This window comes from Corvus kubaryi, unplaced genomic scaffold (assembly GCF_017639235.1).
Source record: "Corvus kubaryi isolate FWS band 111438036 unplaced genomic scaffold, C.kubaryi_AGA036_p1.0 37398, whole genome shotgun sequence".
Taxonomy (NCBI): domain Eukaryota; kingdom Metazoa; phylum Chordata; class Aves; order Passeriformes; family Corvidae; genus Corvus; species Corvus kubaryi.
The window spans coordinates 53,998,606-54,020,905 of NW_024581137.1; the positions used below are offsets into that span (position 1 = coordinate 53,998,606).

The window sequence follows — 22,300 nt, forward strand, 5'->3', positions numbered from 1 at the left end:
CCCCCCCCCCCCCCCCCCAAAACAAAACCACCAACTACCACCCAAACACTCCCAACCTCCCCACCCATCTCCTGCCTTATAAGTAGTTTGTTTCCTGATTGTTTATCCCTTTCAACTGTCTCCTGATGGGTGAATGCATTAACACTGCTCTTGCCACATCCAATTAAGCTCCTGGCTGTTGGTTCCTGCTCTTCAGCTCCATCCAAGAAGGTGAATATTGGCTGCATACCATGCTGGCTATAATGATCGTGACAAATTCAGCTGTGTTACTGGTTTGTCAGATATAGGAAGGTGTTGACAAGAGCCAAAAGGTTGCCTGATTGTTGAGAAAATGCCTGTGTGAGAGGCTTTAAGAGCTCCTTCCACTCACATTACAATAATAAATACAGAAGTGATAGTGAATAATATTTTCATTGAAGGTGCTAAATAAAATTTTAATGTAGCATTGAAGGTGTATCAAAAACCAGTGACTTGGCACTGAAGTCAAGCTAATTTAAATGAAGAGGTAAGCTTGTGATTCTCAGTGTGAGGCTGATGAACTGGGAAACAAATTACCAGGTGGCAAATACTCTCCTTGATGTCCTTAGGTCAAGAGCTGTAACCCTGGCAGAACAAACTGGTTTAGTCAAACAAAACCAAACCCACCTTTAAGATATTTGGCAGCACTGACCTGCCTTTCCAGTTCCTTTCAGTGAAAACATGGAAAATACATTTCCATTTTCTGGTATTACTTTCCCAAAACATATAAAGTCTCAGGGACCATCTCAATCAACTTGATTGGATAAGCAAACACATATTGGAGTATTGGATCTTGCTGTTGTGGGGCAACTTTTGCTTTAAGACCAATAGGGTACAAATGACAAATTTTCTACGTGCATCTTCCAGCTTTTCTCTGTGCAAGAAGCCTGGTCCACAGCTATGGGATCATGGCAAGCTTCCACAGGGAAAACTCACCACAGGAAAACTGCAAACTGCACCCTCCTATAGACTTTGGAGGGTGGGTGGTTGATGCAGACTCTGTTCAAAAGAAACCTTGCTCAATACTCTGGTTTAACCCTCACCGACATTTATTCCCCTCTCAAGTACCTCAACTTTCATTTTGCAGGATTGAGCAAGCCAGGATTCCAGATTTCTTTCTAAAGACTTTCTAATTTCATGTCCATTGTAGAAACCCTTGAAATCTTGTTTGCTTCATACGAATCTTCCTTGGGTGTCTCGCACCGGTGCCTCCCCTCTACCTCAGCACTGTCTGCCCCCCACGGGCTGTGTCTCAGCTGACAGATCTTCACTTCCATTTCTCTGTTTCAGGGTTGCACCACGTTACACATCCCAATCCTTCTGTTTCAGTAATTGATCCAGGTCTCCACAGGGATCTGCTGTTTCCACCCCCTGGAAGCAAATATCCCCATTTGGTCCCCAGTAGAGGATTTCATGCTCTGCCCTATTACATTCTCTCAGGATACCAGGGGATAAGATTTGCCACATTCTTCTTTCTTAGTAAATAGATTTCAAACATTTCTTATTCAATTTTCCACTGTCCTTCAAATCTTTGATTATTTCCCCTCCAAAATGTGTCCCACAGCCCTGCAATATACTTAATTCAGATCAGCAAGTCTCTGCTTGAGCTGCTTGTTACCTCTTTTTCTAATACAAGTATTGCCTTTAGATTGGATTTTGTGGATTTTTTTTCTCTCCTGCTAGTTTTCCTGATTTGACAGGTTCTCACAAAATGCTTAGAGAGAAAGCTTCATGTTCATGTGCCAGTTCTCAACAGAATTTTTGCCAAGGGGTTATTCTGAACCCCAGCATTAATTGCTTTCTGTGTCCATCCGTGGATTTACTCACATTTCCATTCAAACACTTCTTCTTTGCCAAGAAAAATAGGAGCCCATATTGACAGTAGTCTTCACTGAAGATTAAGGAGATTATTTACCTGATTCTTATATATAGCTAGATCAACTTTAAGCTATCCAAAACCTCATCCTGCCCGATTTTAAACCAAACTCACATCTTCTTTACTTTTTCTTCTCATTTCTTTTATAACCAGTGATTTATTTATTACTGTTTCAGCTTCCTATTAATGGTTTAATTCTCTTTTACACTGGAAATTCTCACTGATTTTGTTTTCTGAACTTTAAACTGCAGCTTTCTTCTGGCACAACCCTTCTCCCTCTAAGATCTCTGCTTGCTGCTAATACTTTTTCAGGTAGTTATTTATCTGTTCAGGTTTCACTCTCTATACTTGAGACAGAGGCCCCACTTTTTTTTTTTTTTTTTTTCACATTGAAAGTGTCATTTTGATCGAAAACCACTAGGAGGAAGCATTCAACAAGTTTCCCTGTCCAGATGTAGATCCCAGTTTTAACTTTATTAAATTCAAATAGTTTTGAGAGGAAATAAGGAGCCTGTAGAGTCACAGTTTGCCTTGAAAATGCTGTGGCACAAAACCCCTTGAAAACACGTGTAACTATTTACCTTCCAAACTGGCTTCTCTGCTCCTGCTAAAAACAGTTTGGTGACTCCATCCTCTGAAGAACAGAAGCCACCTCTAATTTACAACTTAATTTTCCCCTGACTATTGTATTTGTCCTTTAAACATCTTCCTCCCTCGCTTTTATTTTCTCACCTGCTTTGTTTACTGAGAGTTACAGTGCATCCTCTCAGCTGTTATTTCTAGGCTGAACAAACTAAACTTGAATCTCTCTTCATATCACAGGTTATTATTCATCCTAGCATTGCTTCCCAGCACATGATCCAGTTTTAATTCACAACTGTTGAATTACAAAGGTGTCTGGTGAATAGGAGGAAAAAATGTCACCTTTCTTTCAAGCACAATTGGAGTTTCATGCCGGGCAGCTCCATCAATTTGCCCAAGAGCTGAGAAACACTGAACTAAATTATTCACATGGTTCAATTAATGATAGTCTCAATGGTAAAGTCAGTTTAGCTTGTGCTACAGGTCCTGAAGAAAATATTGCTGAAGAAAATAGCTTTTTATTCATTCTTTTCTTTTTTATTTTTTCCCTGCCCCCTTTAACTCTTTTGACTGATTTGCAAATATTCAAGGATTTTCCATTACTTTGATTTCCTATGAAAAATGTGTGTTCTTTAGGTGCTGAAATAAAGCCCAGTACAGAGAGGTACAAATGTTCAGGAATTCTCATGTAATTTCTCCTTATATTTATTGTTCCACATCACTATCAAAGGAACAAACTGATACATCATGTTGTTGAACTTGTGTTTCTCATGGGCTGTCAAAGGGAAAAGCTCTCAGGCCTCAATTTTTTGTTGTCTCTATTAATAATCCCCTTTAAAAATGCAATAATTTGGGGTAAAATTTTAAGTGATACAGAGTTTGAAAGAGGTAAGTGTTGAAGAGACCAGGCTGATAGTGGTCTCTGATTAGTGAAATAATGACTAAAATCACATGAAATATTGCTCTGAATGACCAAAAAGGACAACAATCCATCTGGAAACAAGGCTGTATGTCCCACAGCCACCACAGGAAAGCATGATGTTTGTAAGGGCATTGGTAGGATCCAAAATTAAGAGGCTCAGAGGAGAACCAGAAGGATTTGGAAGATTATTTATTTCTAAGGGCGTATTTTCTAACTGCTGTGCTTATATTCTGAATTTCATCTCCCAAATGTTTGGGACCTTCTTGTGGCTTCAAAGATTTTCTTGTGGTCTTTCATTACATAAAGAGGCTTTGTAAGAAAGGTGGAGCAAAACTTTATTAGGGTTTTAGACTGAAAAAGGATAGGTTGAACTTGAATATAAAGAAGACATTTTTTTGCTATAAGTTGAGGTCCTGGCACAGGTTGCACTGAGAAGCTGTGGCTGCCCCATCCCTGGAAGTGGTCAAGACCAGATTGGACAGGGCTTGGAGCAACCTGGGATAGGGGAAGGTGTCCCTGCCCATGGCAGGGGGTAGAACGAGATGATCTTTTAGGTCCCTCCCAACCCAACCCATCCTATGATTCTGTGGTTAAAGAACAGGGCAAGGGAACTGTCTTCCCTAAGACAATATCAATTTTACTCAGAGTTTCTGCAGAAGGTAAAGTTCACCCCAGAGGGTACTTGTCATTTCTTGCACCAACAAAGGATTCACTTAGGGTACCAAATGAACTTTGGCATCTGATCTCCTCTGGCTCAGTTTCAGGGTGGCCTTTCCAGACAGGACATCAGTGAGACTTGTATGTATCTGACCAACAGTTAATTGTTCTTACAATGAAAAATAATTCTTCCTGGCACACAAATTGGCAAAGATGAGTCACACCACATTGAGTTACAGGTATGTTTAATACAATTTCCTGAGAGAATGTGATGTCAGGACTGTTCATTGCACCCCCGAATCCAGGAGAATGATGCATGTGGCTCATTACTGCTCCTCAATGGATCCTGCACATCTTGGGAAGCTGACATTGAACAGGGTGGAGCTGGGAAACACCATCCCACCAGTGCCATGTAGTCAGCTCCTCTGCTGTGGTTGTTCACATGCTGTGAAAGCAGTTAAAAAATAATTTTAGCCATATAAACCCATTTAATTTCATGAATTCTTTTATGGTTTTTAGATTTGTTTTTTATCTGAAGGAATAGAGCCCCTGAGTTCCAAAGGCACAGAGCTGTTGACTTTTCTGGTAAAACACAGATTCACTGTGCACCTACCTTAAAATCTGAGGAAGTATTAGTCAAAACTAATTAAAGGTACTACAATTTCAGGAATGGCTTGGGAGAAGCTAAGGGGATATCACAGATGAAACTAAAAGGTACTATAAATATTATTTATTTGCATCAGTCGTCAGACAATATTAGCTGAAAACAGAGTCTCATTATTAGGTGTAATTTACCATTCATAGTAAAAGAGAATTTCTGTCCAAAAAGCTCACAATCTGAAGAGGTGGAAAAGACAGGAGAAGAAAGCAACACAAGACATAAGAATATAACTGCTACCACAGAGAAGGGGCATTCAGGAGGGAATAAAACTTGCTGCAGGTTGCAAATGAGTGCACATGAGGTCCCACTCAATCACAGAACTGGGGTTCTTTTCTGGCTGAAATAATTGTGGAGGGAGAAGCTCACCTGAGCATTGCCAGAACCTGCCAAACCCAACACTGATCACACAGCTGCAACCTTGCAACTAAGAAAAATAAAAAGCATCTTAAACTTGAAAGACGTTAGTGTATGTAAGAAATTAAAATGTCAGGGGTAATTTGTGACTACATCTAGTAGGTGATAAAGGAAAACACAACAGTCCTCAGACAGCAAAGTGCATCAGCTGGATGTATCTCCAAAGTACATGTATGAAGGACAAAAGATGAAGAACTGTTTGGGCATGTGTTTTTCTGAGAAGCCCGAGATGTAAGGACATGAAGATAAAGGACTTCATAAGGAAAATGTGGCGAGATGAGAAACCATCAGAGCCCGTCTGCACATGTAGTTCCATGAGAAGTGGAATTTATGATTAATCCTTAGTCTTACGTTAACCCCAGACCCAAATACATCAGCCCAGATTTCTTAATTGACACCATTACTGATAATTTGGTTTCTTCTAATTTTCGCAGGAGAGAGAAGGCTGGTTCTCCCATCAGAGAAGCACAGGCAGGAGGGAGAAAGGTTTCTACCTCCACTGGGACACATCTGCTGTAAGCCCAGGCCTCTTTCCATGGTCATGGGTGATGTTCATCACCACGACCAACCAAGCTCTGGTGGGTCCCATGTGGATTTCCCCAGCCTGGGTTTCTGGTGTCTAAGGGAGTGCCTGAAGTGATATTACCAATTTCCAGCCAGTGGAAATGTTGATTTGTGTTTCTCTTCTCTACCACATTGTCAAGAATGAACTTGAACATGAAACTTAACCATTAGGTGAAGTCTGAGGAAAGTATGCTATAAACACAATTTTTTATGGGATGACTGATGGCACAACTGCCTTCACCTCACTGCCAGAGGAAACCAGGTTAAAAATAAAAATCCTCACAGGCAAAACATAAAGCAAGGTTTTGCTCTGCTCAGTATGACTTCTGTAATACTAAGACTTGTATTTATTATTTCATTAAACTTCAGTAACACAACTATGATAACATACATGCCTTGGTTTATTCTATAAATCGATCATATGGGAAGAAATCCACTACACTGTGGAATATCTGTGGATCATGCAGGGTCTATGTGGGACATCTGTCCCTAAACATAAAAAAAAAAAAAAAAAAAAAAGATTTAAAAAATCAGCAGCCATTTGCTAAACAGGTTTATAATTATAGCATCAATTAGGAGTGGAATAAATTTTAGCTCCTTTCTATTCTTCAATTTATGCTCATATTGACATTCATTTTCTGTTCTCCAGTAGATCCAATGGTGCTTGGACTTTCCTCTGCTTCCTTTACAGGGAAAATATCAGCTGAGGTTGCCTACCACTGCTATGAACATGTCACAGCACTCAGGTACTGTGGGACCTGCTGTGCAGTGGGATGCCCTTGATCAAACAGATCCAAAAGCTTTCTCTGAACTTGTAAATATTGAAGAAAACTGAACACAGCAGAGCCAAAGGCCATGATTCTCCAGTTGCCGTAATTAACTGATCACCATCAACAGCCCTGGTTTCACAGGGAGGCTGCCTCAGCTGACATGTATTTACTATATCATATTCTGTGAAAATTTAAAAATATTCTTAACAACTTTGTCACTGATTAACTACTTAACACCTGGAGATTGTTGATTGCCTGTTATTTCTCCATTCTCAACCATGAGATTGCCACTACTCTCCCTTGTGACGCTGTCATACGACGGAGGGATGGACACTGAGGACGAAGTTTCAGACTTGTTAGCACTCCTACCGTAATTTGCATGCAGCATAGATGCAATAAGTCCTTCGTTTTCTGGAGCAGCATCCCCCAGAGTGTCAGTGCTGCAAGTTCTGCGCTGGTACAGGTAGGAAGCCTGTTTGAGGGAGCGCAGGAGCAGGTGACACCTGTAGGCACGCTGGATCACCGTGGCTGATGCTTCCTCTTGCCTGTGTCTGAGTGTAGTTGATATTGGCTCGTAGGATTGTTTTGATGGGTTGGCAGCCATGAATTTCTCCTCCATTTGTACTTTCAGAGAATCCAGCTCCCCAGAATCTCCCAACACCCTCTTGGTGAAAGCAAACAAGATATCCAAGCAGTGTATCTTGTCCCCACTGACCACAGGCAGGTCCATTGCTGTGAGTTCAACTTTGTTTGGTTTTGGTACACGCAAAGGCTTAGACAGAGCATCTGCAAAGTCTGAAAGTACAGAGACGGTTATAAACTGGGTTGCCTCAGGATCAAACTTCTCCCAGATTTCATAAAAGATGTCAAAGTCATCTTCCCCTAAAGGCTCTGTACTTTCCTCAGTGGCAACATTGAAGTTCTCTAGAATAACAGCTATATACATGTTTACAACAATGAGAAATGATATAATGATGTAACTTACAAAATAAATAATACCTATGGCAGGTTTACCACATTCACCTATGGTACCTTTTACGTTTGGATCACAGTAGGGTGGCCCAGTGTTTAAAATAGGACTGAGAAGACCATCCCAGCCAGCTGATGTGGTGATTTGGAAGAGACAGAGCATGCTGTTAGCAAAGGTTTGGAAGTTGAACATATCGTCAATGCCACCTTCCATCTTCACATAGGCAAAGTTAGCCATGCCAAAAATGGCATAAATGAACATGACCAGAAACAGCAAGAGGCCAATGTTGAACAGAGCAGGTAGAGACATCATTAAGGCAAAAAGCAGAGTTCTAATTCCTTTGGCTCCCCGGATGAGTCTCAGGATTCGCCCAATCCGGACCAAGCGAATGACCCTGAAGAGTGTGGGTGGTAAGAGATGTTCGAAGGCTTTGCCAATGCTGGAAAGGAGTAAGGCTGAAAAGGAAAGGATAACAACTCATTAGAATATCACAATTTTCCTTAACTAGTAAGGAGGCTGGAATGATAATATCTTCAGAGCTCAAAAATATCTGATGTATGCTTGCTAAGCTCTACCAGAATTACTTTTAGGAGAAGCTGACTGAAAAAAATAGTTGTAGAAATCAGTAATTATGAACTATATTCTTCAGCCATCAGAGGACAGTCCCTGTTGCACTAAAGATGACAAGGAACTTTCTGTGCACAACTTCAAATATCTGTATCAGTTGACACTTGGTGACTGATGGTTATCTTTGGCTCTGGTTGCATGAATATTTCAGCAGGTTCAGGTTACCTTCTACATTTGTCTTCAAATACTGACACTACAAAGGTAAACTAAGAAAGCAAGATATAATGCAGTGTCATGGTTACTATTGAGATAATGTAGGCAAGATATGCAGAAGCAAACACAGTAATGGATGTAGAGTGGCATGCACAACTTCTACAATGGCTCTTGGTTCATTTAGGGACATAGCTACACACGGATGTTACTTTTTCTTTGTTTGAATGAAAAAAGTGACATCTAGTAGCACTAGAAGAGGCTTGTCTTTTCTAAATGTAGCTGTTTTGGGTACATTTTTCTGTATTTACAATCCAGAAACTTAATTTTCTCAAGAAAGGGCCATAGTCTTACTGGAATCTTACTTACCCAAGACATGAGTCATACTAAAGAAATGAAGTATCCTTCTTCCCCTAAATGCCTGTTGCTTGTTGGCAGTACTAGCCCTAGGAATAGTTAAATGGGCAGAAAGCTCAAATTTGCAACTGAGCTCTTTACCTCATTCTTCCATAGCAATCCCTTCAAATTAAAACTAATACATTTTTTGTGATCTTTTCTATCCTGGTACACAATGTGTATTTTCAGTCAGCAATGCCCGAGTTTAGAGAAACTGAATTCCATTGTCTATAATCTAATTCCAGTCTTCCTATTCTCCATATATTTCAGTCAGCTATCAAAAACACAGATGACAAAACCTAACCATTTGATCTGATTGAAGATTTCTTAGTTGGCACTAAATCTGTGACAATGGAAATTATCATGTAATGTGATAATGCTATGATGGGATATTCATTCTGTATTTCTGATGAGGAAAAAAAAAATGCTAAAGAACCATTATGAATATATACACACTTTTACTAAAATAATTGTTTTAAATCTCATTTAATATTATTTAATATCATCATAGGGGGGTACTTATTTTTTCCTTAAGACTTTACAGTATTACGACTTACATTTCAATGCCTATTTGCAGTTAATAAATTTTAACTACCTCTTTTTTCCTAAAAAGAATAATAATTGATATAGTAAAGAATTTTCCAGACAATTTTACTTACCAACAAGTGATATAATAACAACAACTAAATCAAATATGTTCCAGGCATTTGAGAAATAGTACTGCCTCAGAGCCAGCAATTTCAGCACACATTCTGCAGTAAAGATGGTAACAAAGAGTATATTGATTTTGCTGAGCACGTTTGTCTTCGTTTCACTTTGCTCATAGGTTTCCACCATCATCGTGATCATGTTGAGGCAGATGAGACCCATGATGACAACATCAAAGATTTGGGATGTTGCAATGTCGAAAAGGAAGCCTTGATATCTGTTCTAGAGGGGGGAAAAAATTACATCTGACATCAGTTATGAAAATAAGGAGTACTCATCCATACATGTTTCCAACATTTTCAATTTTTATGTTGCAAAGTCACTCAGCTACAGTGAAGTTGGTGAAATTGGAGAGGGGCAGAGTATAAAAATGACGCTGAAATCCCTTCCCATCCTGAAGTTTCATCACTTTCAAGGTGGATATAAAACCCAGTAATATTTATGCAGAGAACTTAATGAATATTTAACCCATAAAATAATTCAGTCAATGTGTATCAATGTAAAGACAGTATGAATCATTTGTATGCAATATATAAATATATGCACTTTTCAGTGAATTAAATTGTACTTTTGCAATGCTTTTTCCCTTTGAAGAATTCAGTCTTACCAGTGGTCTTGGAATAGGTTTTTGAGGTTTCTTGGATCCCAACTTTTTCATTGCATTGTAGTATTTTTTCTGTTCTTCTGTCATAAAGATATCTTCCCCACCTAAGTATACAAGGAAATGTCACTGTTATTTGGTGAGAAGATAACTATTGTAGTTAAAATGTCTAAAATTCTCGAAACTGGCATTCCTTCCATTTTTACACCTTGCTGGTACTGGCCCTTTTCATATCATCTAACTGTGTCCGAAAAATCAGTGGCACAAACCAGACATTCACAGAGTAGAAGTCTTGGTGTGAAACTAGGCTCACTCAAAAAGCATGAAAACAAAAAACATGGACAGGAACAAATCTATCCCTGACTTCCCACATGCTGGGCTTGCTGAATATCCAAGATACTCTTCAGAGCACCTGTAGCAGACCACTTACTAAATACCAAGTCTCCTGTCACGCTCAGCTCCCAAAAAGGAGTGAAATTTTAAGAGGCTTTGAAATGTTTCAGGAAGATCTAGGTGTTCAGGTTACAGGGGAAAAGAAAGGAGAAAGTTATTTCTTGTAACTTAATCATTAATACTCTGGTAAATGCCGATAGAAATTTTAGATTCCAGGTATAGGACCTTGTTCTCAAAAGCACAGCCAAGGCACTTATCTTTTTCTTTTGTTGGTTGAAGTTGTCAATGATTACACCGACAAAGAGGTTCAGGGTGAAAAAAGATCCAAAGATGATGAAGTTCACAAAGTAGAGATACATATACAGACTGTTCTCCATCTTTGGCTGATCATCTTTCTGCAAGAATGAGAAGCAACTTGAGAAATAATCAACAACAACATGGGCCCAGTTCAGAACAATCTTCATGTTGAAGCTCCTCTCAAAAATTGATTCCAGGAGTAATTATGATTTACAGCCTTACTGCTAATTGTGACAGAAGTGGTATAGTTTAAAACTACCAATAGTGCATAACTCAAAATTTTGTTTGAATATTCTTGACATGATTTTCACAGGCATTGCAGAAGTTCAGTTCCTTCCAATAAGAACAAGAGCTGTAAATTTCTCAGTACATGAAAAATCAAGCAAACTATGTAGAAGTCAAACTCCAAGCTCTTGCCATTAAAAATCTTGGCCTAGATATGTTGTTATTCTTTTTTCTCTTCTTAGCAAAAAACTTCTGTGATGGTTATTATTAATAAAAACAAAATCAGAAGAAGAAAAATAACTTTTCACATTGAAGAACAAAGAAGAAATACATTGAAACACACACAAAAACATATAAGCATATGAAAATACTATTATTATTTTAATATTTATATTATTATAATATAAATATTATAATAATTATTATAATATGAATAAAATTGTATAATATATATTATTTTTATTTATCTGTATTTTCATATATAATATTAGCAGTATTAAAATATTAAAATAATGTAAAAATTCTTTTATTCCTTTGAACTCATAATAAAATTAAGACATCCTCTATATTTCAAATTCTTTCCCTCCAAAGTCATTCCACTTTGTTCTGTTTAAGTGGGTGGATCTAGAGCTGAAACCCTCTCCCCATTGCAACAGAGGAGCTTTAGGATACTATGAATCATTTGCAGATTAAATGTTTATATCATCTGATAAAAAATAATTACTGGAAGTATTTAGCGCAGACAAACAGCAGATGTAGAAGTGCAAAACTAATAATGCATAGGAGAAAGCAGTAGCATTCACCAAAAATGTGGTTTGAATACAATGACTGACCTCTCGTGAATCTACTGCTGCATACATGATGTCCGTCCAACCCTTAAATGTTGCCTGGAATGAAAGATGATGGAAAATGTGTTGAACTTTGACCTTAAAAGTCTTCACATTATTCGCAATATCCAAATGACCGTGACTGGAGCAAGAGCCTTTGCCGAGTTCCCAAGCACAAAGCACCGAGCCCTGGCTGCTGCTGTGTGTGAGACCTTCTCAGCCTCGTTAGGATATGAAAGCTCTCAAGGGTAGGACAGAACACTTTATCCTAGGATTCTGACAGAGCAAACCTTCATCAGCGTGGTACTTAAGGCCATGCAACCCTCATGGCTGAGCAAATCCATATTTTGACAGAAATGTCACTATTTGCCCCAGATTTCCATCTGAGATTGACTCCAGCGCTCAGGATCACAAAACTGCTAGAGGCTGCAACAGCACCTGCTCACCAAATGTTACTTTATCACCTGGAAAATCACAGCAGGATCTCATCTGTCCCCCTTTTGCCATTTGTGTGCATGAACAGCCAGCTACAAGGGGAGAGCAAGTTGTAGGATATTTCACTGCTTGCATCACCCTCAGAGACGAGTTAGGAATTGACAAAAGGTCAAGCCCATCTGACAAGGTGCTGACTACTGAGGGTAAGCAGCACTTACCACCTGAAGAAGAGCCAGGTAGCCAGAGCCAACATTATCAAAATTGACTTTAACGTTGACCCAGAATATTTTTCCAGTGTTGTTATACATCCCACAGTCTGTTTTGTTGTCGATGGAGCTATTTAATTCAGAATTTTCATCTGTCATATTGACACATTTCCCAAACTTCCCAGCAAAGAGGTTCACTCCCATGATGCTGAAGATGAGCCAGAAGATGAGGCAGACAAGCAGAACATTCATGATGGAAGGGATGGCTCCCAGGAGGGCATTGACCACAACCTTGGGTGAAAAGGGAGAGGAAAAATACACTTCAAAAAAAAAGGATGGGCCTGGGTATCTGTAAGCAGTCACTTAGTTGTCTCTGCAAGAAAAAAATCTGATGTTTTCCATGTAAGTACTAGAGCTGGCAGGGGGACCTTGAACAATGTCTATTAGGCTTTCAAAGCAAGAGCTGATACTTCTTGGTCTGCTGTGAGACCCTACTACTACTAAAATGCACTTCCACCCTCTTTTTTTGACTTTCCCTTGGTTCTGGAATAGGAGAGAGTCCATTTGCTTCTTTGTTTTAAACTGTATTAACATAAAATTTCTGAAGTATTCATCCATGAGCACTAGTGCAGAGGACTATTTCTGAGATTGTCAAAAGTAGTTTTTAAAAGGATCAGTAATAATTCTCCACTAGTAATTTGCTTCATTTACTTTTAGCAGATTATGATTGTGTTTGGGGTCTATAACCATGAGCCAGGTACATTTTCTGTGCTAAGTGCTGTACAGGCACAGAAAAGTGCCTGTAAATGTAGATTTTAACATATGCTAAGACATAACAGATTGCTTCATAAAATGGGGTAAGGGAATGGTGGGAACATTTCTTTGAGTTTCACAGTGAAGGCAGTGAATTCATCTGTGAGGTAGCAAAGAAAAACTTGATGGACCAGCAGAAAAATTCAAAGGCCCTGTGAAGGTTTTTTGGAGACCCCGTCACATGCATACTTCATGGCAAGACAGAAAGTATGACATCACCTGTTTCAATTTCAAAATAGACTCCAGACATGGAAATTTTGATAAATTCTGATAATTAATTTAATGTCATTTCTGTCTCTCTTCATAGTGTCAAGATTGCAATCAGAGAATTTTCAGTCTCACTTCCAGAATGTATCCAAAAGCAATTCATGTCCCAGCTGCATCGAGTCTGCTTTTTTAGAAGCACAGAATGATTTTGGCTGGGAGGGACCTTAAAGATCATCCAGTTCCAACCCTCTGTCACAGACAGGGACACCTTCCTCTATCCCAGGTTTCTCCAAGCCCTGTCCAAAATGTCCTTGAACACTTCAAGGGATGGGCCAGCCACAGCTTCTCTGGGCAATCTGAGGAAACAATTTCTTCCTAACATCTAATCTACATCTCTCCTCTATTAGTTTAAAGCCATTGCTCAGGTAAGTGTGTGACAGTGATATTGTTTGCATTTCTATCACCTGTTTCCACATGCCAGAGCACATCCCACAGATCTGACTTTTGCCTAAATACCACTGTGGTTATCCTACTGTTTCACATTGCAGTGTACAGATATATTTTACCAGATGGATAAGGGAATCCCTCTCTGCATTTGTACAATGGTAAATTTGTAAATAAATGTAATTAATGTCCAGCAGCACCTCTTTGTTCCAGGTGCTTTTTTGATGGAAAAAAAAAAGCATCAAATATTCTACAGACAAACACTTTTGCTTTCTGAAAGAACACTATTTGCAACAATAATTTGAGTAAAGTACCTTTTAATAGGCTACAGGTTTTGTAAATCAATCCAGTAAAATCTTTCAGAATTGAAATGACTCCTCTGAGTTGGCTTGCCATCAGACTTCAAAAATTGTAATTGTGCTCACAGTTCTTATTCTCTACTTTATTTTTGTCTCCCTCAGTAAGACAGGAACACAAGAATGATTGAGCAGCAATGGAACAAGGTTCCACCTAGGCCAGTTTTAGTTTCAACAGCATTTGGATCAATCACTCCAGGAAAGTCTATAGGGAACATACAAGTACAGAAAAGCGCAACTAAGGGGCTCTTTAAAAATTCATTTTATAGTTCCTGAAGTGAACTCAGGGTAAACATGTGAACTTCATAAAGACACAGCGATGAGTTATAAACCTGTTAGGTGCTCATCAGTTCTGACAAGCTCTAATTTGCAATCAGCCTTACCCTCATTCCCTCAAACCGTGACAATGCTCTCAAGGGTCTCAGAGCTCGCAGAGTCCTAAGAGATTTCATGGGGCCAAAGGTACTGCCAAAGAGGTTTACCAACGAGACCTGAGTGGGAGGACAAAAGAGAAGTATGAGCAATGTCCTGTCACCTTTATTTCTGTTAAAAAAAAAAAACAAAAACAAACCAACAAGCAAAACCATACTTTTGGTGCCTGGAATACAATATCCCGACACCATTGCTACAGGAGTTGAGGGCACTGTCTGAAATCTGCATCCAGAAAATAATCAGGGATTCTGCTACTATTCCTGTGTAGAAACAGCAAAGGCAGAACTCACATTTACAATAAGGAAGTCCAGCCAGCACCAGGCATTGGTAAAATACTTTTTGAAGCCATAAGCCACCCACTTCAGGAGCATTTCCAGAACAAAGATGAAAGTGAACATTTTGTCAAGAAATCCCAATATCGCTTGAATTCTTTCTCTCTTATGAATATGGATGTCTTCAAATGCCTGAAATCATAATTGATATAGATAAATGGCAAAAGTCAGAAATGAACCTTATACTGTTAAAGTCAAGCAACACTGAGATCTCTTTGTCCCTCAGTTTGTTTTAATACAGAACTGAACATCATCTATTACTAAAATCTATGCCAGCTGATAAAAGTATAATTCTCCCTGTGCCTTCTCTTTTTTTTTCTCTATGTAGTACAGCCCTGTGGACGCATCCTTCCTGCACAATGAAATTGTAAGAGGACAGTATATATTTTTAGAAATTTATATCATAAAGTTTGTATATTGAAAAAAACTAAGTATTTTTTTCCCAAGTATTAAGAATCACTTGTTTGTTTTAATGGTATAAAATTTCCTTAATATTTCACAATTGTGACATAACTTCCTGAGAAAAATCCAGTATACAGCCAGAACAGAAACAGCTTCTGAGATTTATATATTCTTAGCTTTGCTCATGCTCTCTTATAATTTTTAAAAATATCAATAATAGATTTGCAATAATTAAAATGGTGAATAAATGACTGCTATTTGAAGACTCTTCCCTCGTTATGAGTTCAAAGATATTCACTGTGTTTGCTGCTAAAAACAACTTCTCTGGGTGTAAATTAAAGCCAAAAAATCCTTCTGAGTAGATACATGAAACTGTGCTACACAAACCAGGGCTCCACTGCTCAGAAGAATCATGAATACGATAAAGGATTCAAACCAAGAATGTTCAACAATCTGGTAGCAGGTTTTTCTCAGATTCCACCAGGTTTCTCCTCCAAACTTTACAGCACTACCCGGGCAACAATGAAAGTACCGAACACAACCTGAAAGTGAGAGACAGCAATGAGTGCATGGAAGGAATGTACATGAATGTGAAGGCATGGCCAGGAAACTTCTGGGGATAGGAAAAAGTCAATGGTCACAGTTACTGCGTCTTTGTTGTTGGTTTTCCCTGTTTTATCAAGAGAAAAAAAAATGGAATACATCTAGTTTGTCTTGTAGTTCCTATTTTTATACACAGTAGGGAGAGCCCCTTTGGACAACTTTCCATTATTTCAAGAGCTTTCTGGGACACTGGACAGGCTCTCACTGACCTGAGGTTGGGACACACAAAACGTCAAGGCCGTGGGAAGGGTCTTGATACTACTAAAGCCCTTCTCAGTTTCTGCACACTCTTTGGAAAGCAGAGGTGAGAGGCCCCTGAACAAAAAGGCTCGGGAATAGAGGAGGCAAACAGTTGTCTTCAATATTGCAGCATTACACTGTGCCTTGTGAGGTCTATTCATTTATTTATTTGCTTCTGAATTTTATTTATTTGCTGATTTTATACCATAGAACCCAAAAAAACCATGTCATGTTCTAGCTGATACATAGACCCCATAAAATGAGACGTCTCCTTTCCAGCTCACCAGATTCCTTCTCACAGCAGGCAATGATGCCAGGGCCACCTAATAATTCCTGATCACCCATTTACAACATCCTGGGTTTGCTTGCTTATTAATTTTTTCACTAACTAATTCTCTTTGGCTAACTTTTTCCTTTCTGTATTCTCTGCATTAATTCATTTTCTCACTATGGCAAACAATGTCAGTCAGAAGGCTTCTGTCATTTCCAGGCATGGAAAAAATAACGTGTATATATGCAAAATCTTATACATTAATTATATAGCAACCTATACATAACTTGCATCCATGATAGGTTATAATATATGTAAAAAAATATTCGTATTCTTTTTATTGCAATATTCTCCAGTAATGTGGATCTGGAATTTGAGGCAAGGAATGGCACTTGCACAAGATAAGGACTTTGGGAGGGGGGGAGGGTGAAATCTGTGTTAGGTAAAGGCTTGCTGATTGATTTCTCTCATGGTTTTGCCACAGCAGGCACATTCCAGCCAGGGACTACAGAGAACAAAACAAGACATTTCACTTTTCTTCTCTGCAGCAGGAAAAAAACAAAAAAACCACTTTATTTATTTTGTTCTAATGTCTGAACTGGCACAAAAATGTCATTGATGAAGTAGTTAAAAAAAAAACAAACAAAACAACAGAAACAAACTGTTGCTCAGAAATCTGACTTGTGTGTTATTAATGTAATATTTGTGGGTTTTCTCTTCTGGAGAAATCAAACTGCAATGTAGATATAGTGGATCTCCCTCAGGATTTATGATGTAAAAAGTAACTGTAAAAGTATTTGTATTATTACTACTCAGAGAATACTTTGCATTCCGGAATAACATCTCTATAGCTTCAAATAATCTCTACATGCTTAACTGTTATTGATTAAATCCTAAAACTGTGGATTACAAGTTTCATTGACCCAAAATAGGCACAACAACAACAAAAAAAAACCAAACCAGCTTTGCAGAACATGGCAATAGTGTCAGCCAGATTTGATTTATCTGAGTTCTCATCACATAAAATATCCAGGATGTGGTGGTAGAATGGGAAGGCAGTGAGGGGGGAAAGGGTTTGCCTTTGGGAGCTCAGGGCGCTGTGGGACTGGGAGCTGCTGGGCTCTGCAAGGCTGGAGAAGTTCCTCCTGCTCATTTTGTGGTGCAGCACAGCCTGGGTAAGTGGAAAAGAACAGAATTGAAGAAAATGGATTGGAGATGGGGAAAATGGGGGATGAAATGTGTGTGGAAATGGTGATGGCCAGCCAGGCTGACTGGGTGAGCAAAGATGGAGCAGCAGGAAGAATTTCCAGTTTTAATTTGTTTAATATAACACACTTGTCCACCACTGCTGGAACCCCAGCATAGAAAGCCACCAAATTTGTCAGGATTGATATCATGAAAGTCACCATTATTACATACTAGGGTAGGAAGAAATTATAAAAGTACTGACCACATCCTAGAACAACTTGCAAAGCTAGATGATGTTGTGTGAAGAGTTGAAAAGAAATTCTCCGATTTTTGGAAGGTATTTAAGGTCCCTTCCAACCCAAGTAATTCTAAGATTCTCTGATCATCACCCTATAGAAATTCAATTAATCCTAGGACCTTCTGTTGCTTATTTCACTCCTTTGTTTGAGATTGTCCATGAAATGTTATTCAAGGAATACTGCTGCAAAGTATTAATAAAACTGATGTTCCAAGTGACCATTGTCAGGTGAGACCTGATCACATACACTTCTCTCATGTTAAACCCCCAGAGTGACTTGGTTGCTCTGCAACTGAGTGAAATTCACCTCACTTCACAATCCTATTTTTTGGAATGTGGTCTATGCCATTGCCCATGTCCCAGCTGGAAGCAACTGGCTTTTAGGGGAAGAGGTTTTATTTTTCAGGTGTCTCAGTCTCTGTGTTGACTAGAAAGGGACAATGATTTGGACTATTTAGCTCATTTTCAGATAACTAAAATTAACTGAAAATAATCTGACCCTATTGGCTCAGTATCACTAGAGAAACAAGGTGAGATTTCATTCTTCTCACTTCCCAGTAGTGAAACCGTGAGAGCCTTACCTTCTGGAAAACATTGTTCTGGAGTCTTGAAGTCTTCAGAAAATTCTGGAATCTGCTTTAAAACATCTTCAGGATTTGTCAGATCCACTGTGCTGACTTCAGAAGAGCTGATACTGTCCAACTACCGAGCACAGTAATATCAGTTACTGATTCTTTCTAATTCTGGTCCATGAATTAATCCATGAACAAATAAAACTCAAAATTAAAGCTTGGTTTGTACTAATATTACAAGTAGTATTGGTAATGGAATAAACTTTGTGACTTTAAAAGGTACAAGCTTAGAAGTACCAATGGGTGCATTCAAACAGAGGCCAAAGCTCTATAATTACAATATCTATCTACATGAACCAGATGTAACTGCCTAATCAGCTGGGAAATTGAAGAACTTTTAAATTGCATATTAGTGTATGTAGTTCTCAAAACGGGATAAATTACTTGGGTTAAACCCATGAAATCATGGAAATTGAATGAATCACATGCATTCACACAGGAGATCCAGATAAATATATCTGTTGTCATGCCAGGAACTGAGCACCCATGACAGTATTCCTGAAGTAGAAATTGGAATTATACACTGCATTCTTCAGTTACAAAGCTTTTTGCCATCCCATTAAACCAAAGACAATGTGTTATGAGTCAGCAATTACGTACTCTCTGCTTTTGTTCCTTCATGTTTCCATAATGCTGTTTTTTACTTCTCTGAATGCATTCTATATTCAAAATTATTTTTAAAATACTGTAAACTACTATCATCTTTAATGACATAGAGAGAAACTCATTTCAAGCATTATGTTTCTTGAACCCAAGATACTTAGGCAGACTTGATGGAATTTCCCACATGGAAGCTTATCTTTCTTTGAATATATTTTCAATCCTCCTCCCCTTTTTTTGGTGGACTCAGATTTAATAAATAGAAGGTATCAGAGAGTATTTTATAAATTATTCATAACCATTACAAAAATTACATTGTAGTTTTCCCATTTCTACATGCTCTCTTTCCTACACTTCTATTTTTCTTTAAAATAAATACCTAAAAATCCTTTGATTTTGCTCACAGAATTCCAGCTCCAGTATTGGCTTTGGTCCAGACAGACCAGCTACTGTAAGTTCAGAGCTGCTTCTGGCACTAAACTCCACTCTGGTAAATCCCTGAACAGGAATATGCCTGTATTTGACCAGTTTTGGAAAGACAACATTACTGAAAAAAAAATTGTTACCTCTTTTTCTTCTGGTGATGACAGTTCACCCTTCCTGTCCTTTCCTAGATAAAGCACACTGAATTCTTCAGAGGAAAATCCCGATCCTTTACTCCAGCTGCTGGAATTTTTTATTCTGTCTCCTCTTTGCCTCAGGTGATTTTCATCCTGAAATTAATCTGTGGATTAGAGGGGCTTTCTTTTGCCTTTTTAGGGAGTGTACAAGTCAGAGGGAAAAAACCAATAAGCTATAAATTTCATTTAAAGTGGGAATCTCCAGACAAGAGCCATAAGAAAGGATCATACTGAGTCTCTGATTTTACTTAAGGATAGAACTTTTTCCCAAAACAGATGCAGAAATTAAAGGATTTTGGTGATCTATCCAAAACTTAAGTGAGAATTTTTACATAGGAATTAAGAGGGAAACTTAAGGTGGGAAATTGTGATACCAGAATGACAATTGTGATTAAAACAGAACTGAAAAATTCATAGAGCACAAAGAAATAGGGTAAATATATGATGTCATATCAAAAATATGTCCTTAGTAGAGCCACTCCACACTTAATCCTATCCACTTCTAGTAATTACTACATTCTACGCACAGCAAGGACAAAGTAAGAATCAGAGCTATAAATTCATATTCTGAATCCATGATAATGTTCTGTATGCAGAACATGTATTTTTACTCTTTTGTGCAAATAATACCAAACCAGTTGACATTAGTCACGTAGATTTTTACAAAAAACATCCAGGTTCACCAAGGACTATCACAATTACCTGTGTGCACCACAGCATGTCAGCTAGGAATTCCTGCAACAATTTTCTTTTAAAATCATGAAAGAATCTTGGTTTTAAAAGGCTCCAAGTGACGATTTACCCTTGCTCTAAATATTTTCACTTTTGGTTCTAGTTCAAAACTTTGTAACTCTCTGGAAATGGATCAACATATCCCACCCTGTTCTGCTAGAGACCATCTTCTCCCACGCATCCCTCCCTCCCTTCATCTCTCTCCATGATTCTAGTGTTCCAACACAAATAAAGGAATCCATTACCTGTTTGCTGTGTTCTGTGTCTGTAAATGAGCTCAGTTTATCGTCATCTTCAAAACCCTCACTTGTATTCTCTGCCTCAGCAATAGGGACACAAACAAATATATTGGGATTGCTAACAAAGTCTTCAAGACCTGGGCATTTGTCCCTGTTTTTCTCAATCCATTCATTATTGTAATTCTCTTTACAACTCTTTGTTTCTGTGCAAGGAAGTGAGTTCTGTGCAGTCAATCTGATTTTCTTCCTGTGTATTTTCTTTATCTGCCTGAGCTTCCTACAACAGGCATCCCACGTCACGCTCTTGACAAAGTGGAATCCCTTGCGGATCCGAGCGAAGGCAATCCGAAGATTGTTCATTTCTCCATCATCCTCTGTTGTCTGGAGACTGTCAGTACTAAAAGAACTCAGCAGCAATGCAATGAAAAGGTTGAGAACCTGAAAGCAGTCGAAATAATAAAAAAATTAAAAGTCCGGAGAGTAGCATTCAAAAATCTGAATTCTAACTTTGAAGAACACAGATGCTACCAAAGTTCAGTCTCTACTGAGCAAACCAAGAAAACCAAGGTGATAAGGAAATGACAGCGACTGATCACATTTTGGTTGATGAAATCCTCTGTCAGAAACGTCAATGTTCCCATTGCCCTCCTCCCAAAAAAAGTAATTTAAAATACCAGAGAAAACAGACCTGTGTGTGACAAATGCATTACTTGGCCAAAGCAACTTTTCAAAGGTTAAAGTAGTAACATAGATTCACATCTTGTCAGTTTAATAATTGTCTCTTCATTCTTCAAATTAGAATTAAATCAGGCCTCTGTAGAGTTACTTCCAGAATTCTGTGAGATCAGATTCAGGCCCAGAAATTTCCTCAAATCTGCCACATTATCACAAAAATCAAAACCAAGAGAAGCTTGAATTTCCCATTTTTTAAGTACCTTCAAATAAGGGAATTTTTAAACCTCTGTTTGTTTTTTGTTTGTTGGCTTTTAAGGGAATGTGAGAATTTAATTTTTTCACTAGTGTTTTGGTTTTGAATGGGATCCATGTATCTTAACTTTTATCATGGCAGAACTGGGCAGATAACACCCGTGAGCCATCCAAGGACCACAGGCAGTGGAGAGTATCAGCCTTCCAGAGATCAATTCATCCCATCTGTCTTAGTTATTGACTTTAGACTGGAATAAATCTGTCCCAGATACCTCTCTCGGCTTCCTTGGACCATAAGAAAGCCTGGACAAAAAGTGCAGGCTAAACACTTCATTGCTTGACTGTTAACGTTATGTGATAGAAATATCACTGACAGCATTTCATCACTGACATCAATCCTTGCGGTGTGGAACAGGCAGGACATTAAATACATATTTGGTACTCAGCCACAGAACAGATATTTCCCATAAAGGTCTGCCTAGAGTTAATTATGTTCAGATTTTTTTTTTACAATTAAGAGAAATTTGGTATATGAACGAAGGATGCGAGGAATAAAGTTACTAAAAGGAGATATTTATGACTTGGGCATTAAGAAAGGAGAGCACAGGACAGGAAGGCAGGCTTGTTTCAGCACAGAGTGTGAGGCTGTGTAGGTTATGCAATTA

At 38.5% G+C, this 22,300-nt stretch overlaps 1 protein-coding gene across 1 annotated transcript in view; it reads right to left on the reverse strand.

Annotated features, from left to right (window-relative positions):
• Positions 1–6,690: 6,690 nt before the first annotated feature.
• LOC121671921 (sodium channel protein type 5 subunit alpha-like) overlaps positions 6,691–22,300 on the reverse strand; it is a 33,380-nt gene continuing 17,770 nt past the window's right edge. The window contains exons 16-27 of the mRNA XM_042044250.1: positions 20,715–21,146; positions 19,684–19,830; positions 18,467–18,587; positions 15,673–15,827; positions 14,842–15,015; positions 14,503–14,610; positions 12,312–12,590; positions 11,665–11,718; positions 10,563–10,704; positions 9,923–10,023; positions 9,267–9,537; positions 6,691–7,889 (exon numbers count right to left, since the gene is read on the reverse strand). Coding sequence (XP_041900184.1) covers positions 6,691–7,889; positions 9,267–9,537; positions 9,923–10,023; positions 10,563–10,704; positions 11,665–11,718; positions 12,312–12,590; positions 14,503–14,610; positions 14,842–15,015; positions 15,673–15,827; positions 18,467–18,587; positions 19,684–19,830; positions 20,715–21,146 — 3,183 coding nt within the window. The remainder of the gene's footprint in view (positions 7,890–9,266; positions 9,538–9,922; positions 10,024–10,562; positions 10,705–11,664; positions 11,719–12,311; positions 12,591–14,502; positions 14,611–14,841; positions 15,016–15,672; positions 15,828–18,466; positions 18,588–19,683; positions 19,831–20,714; positions 21,147–22,300) is intronic.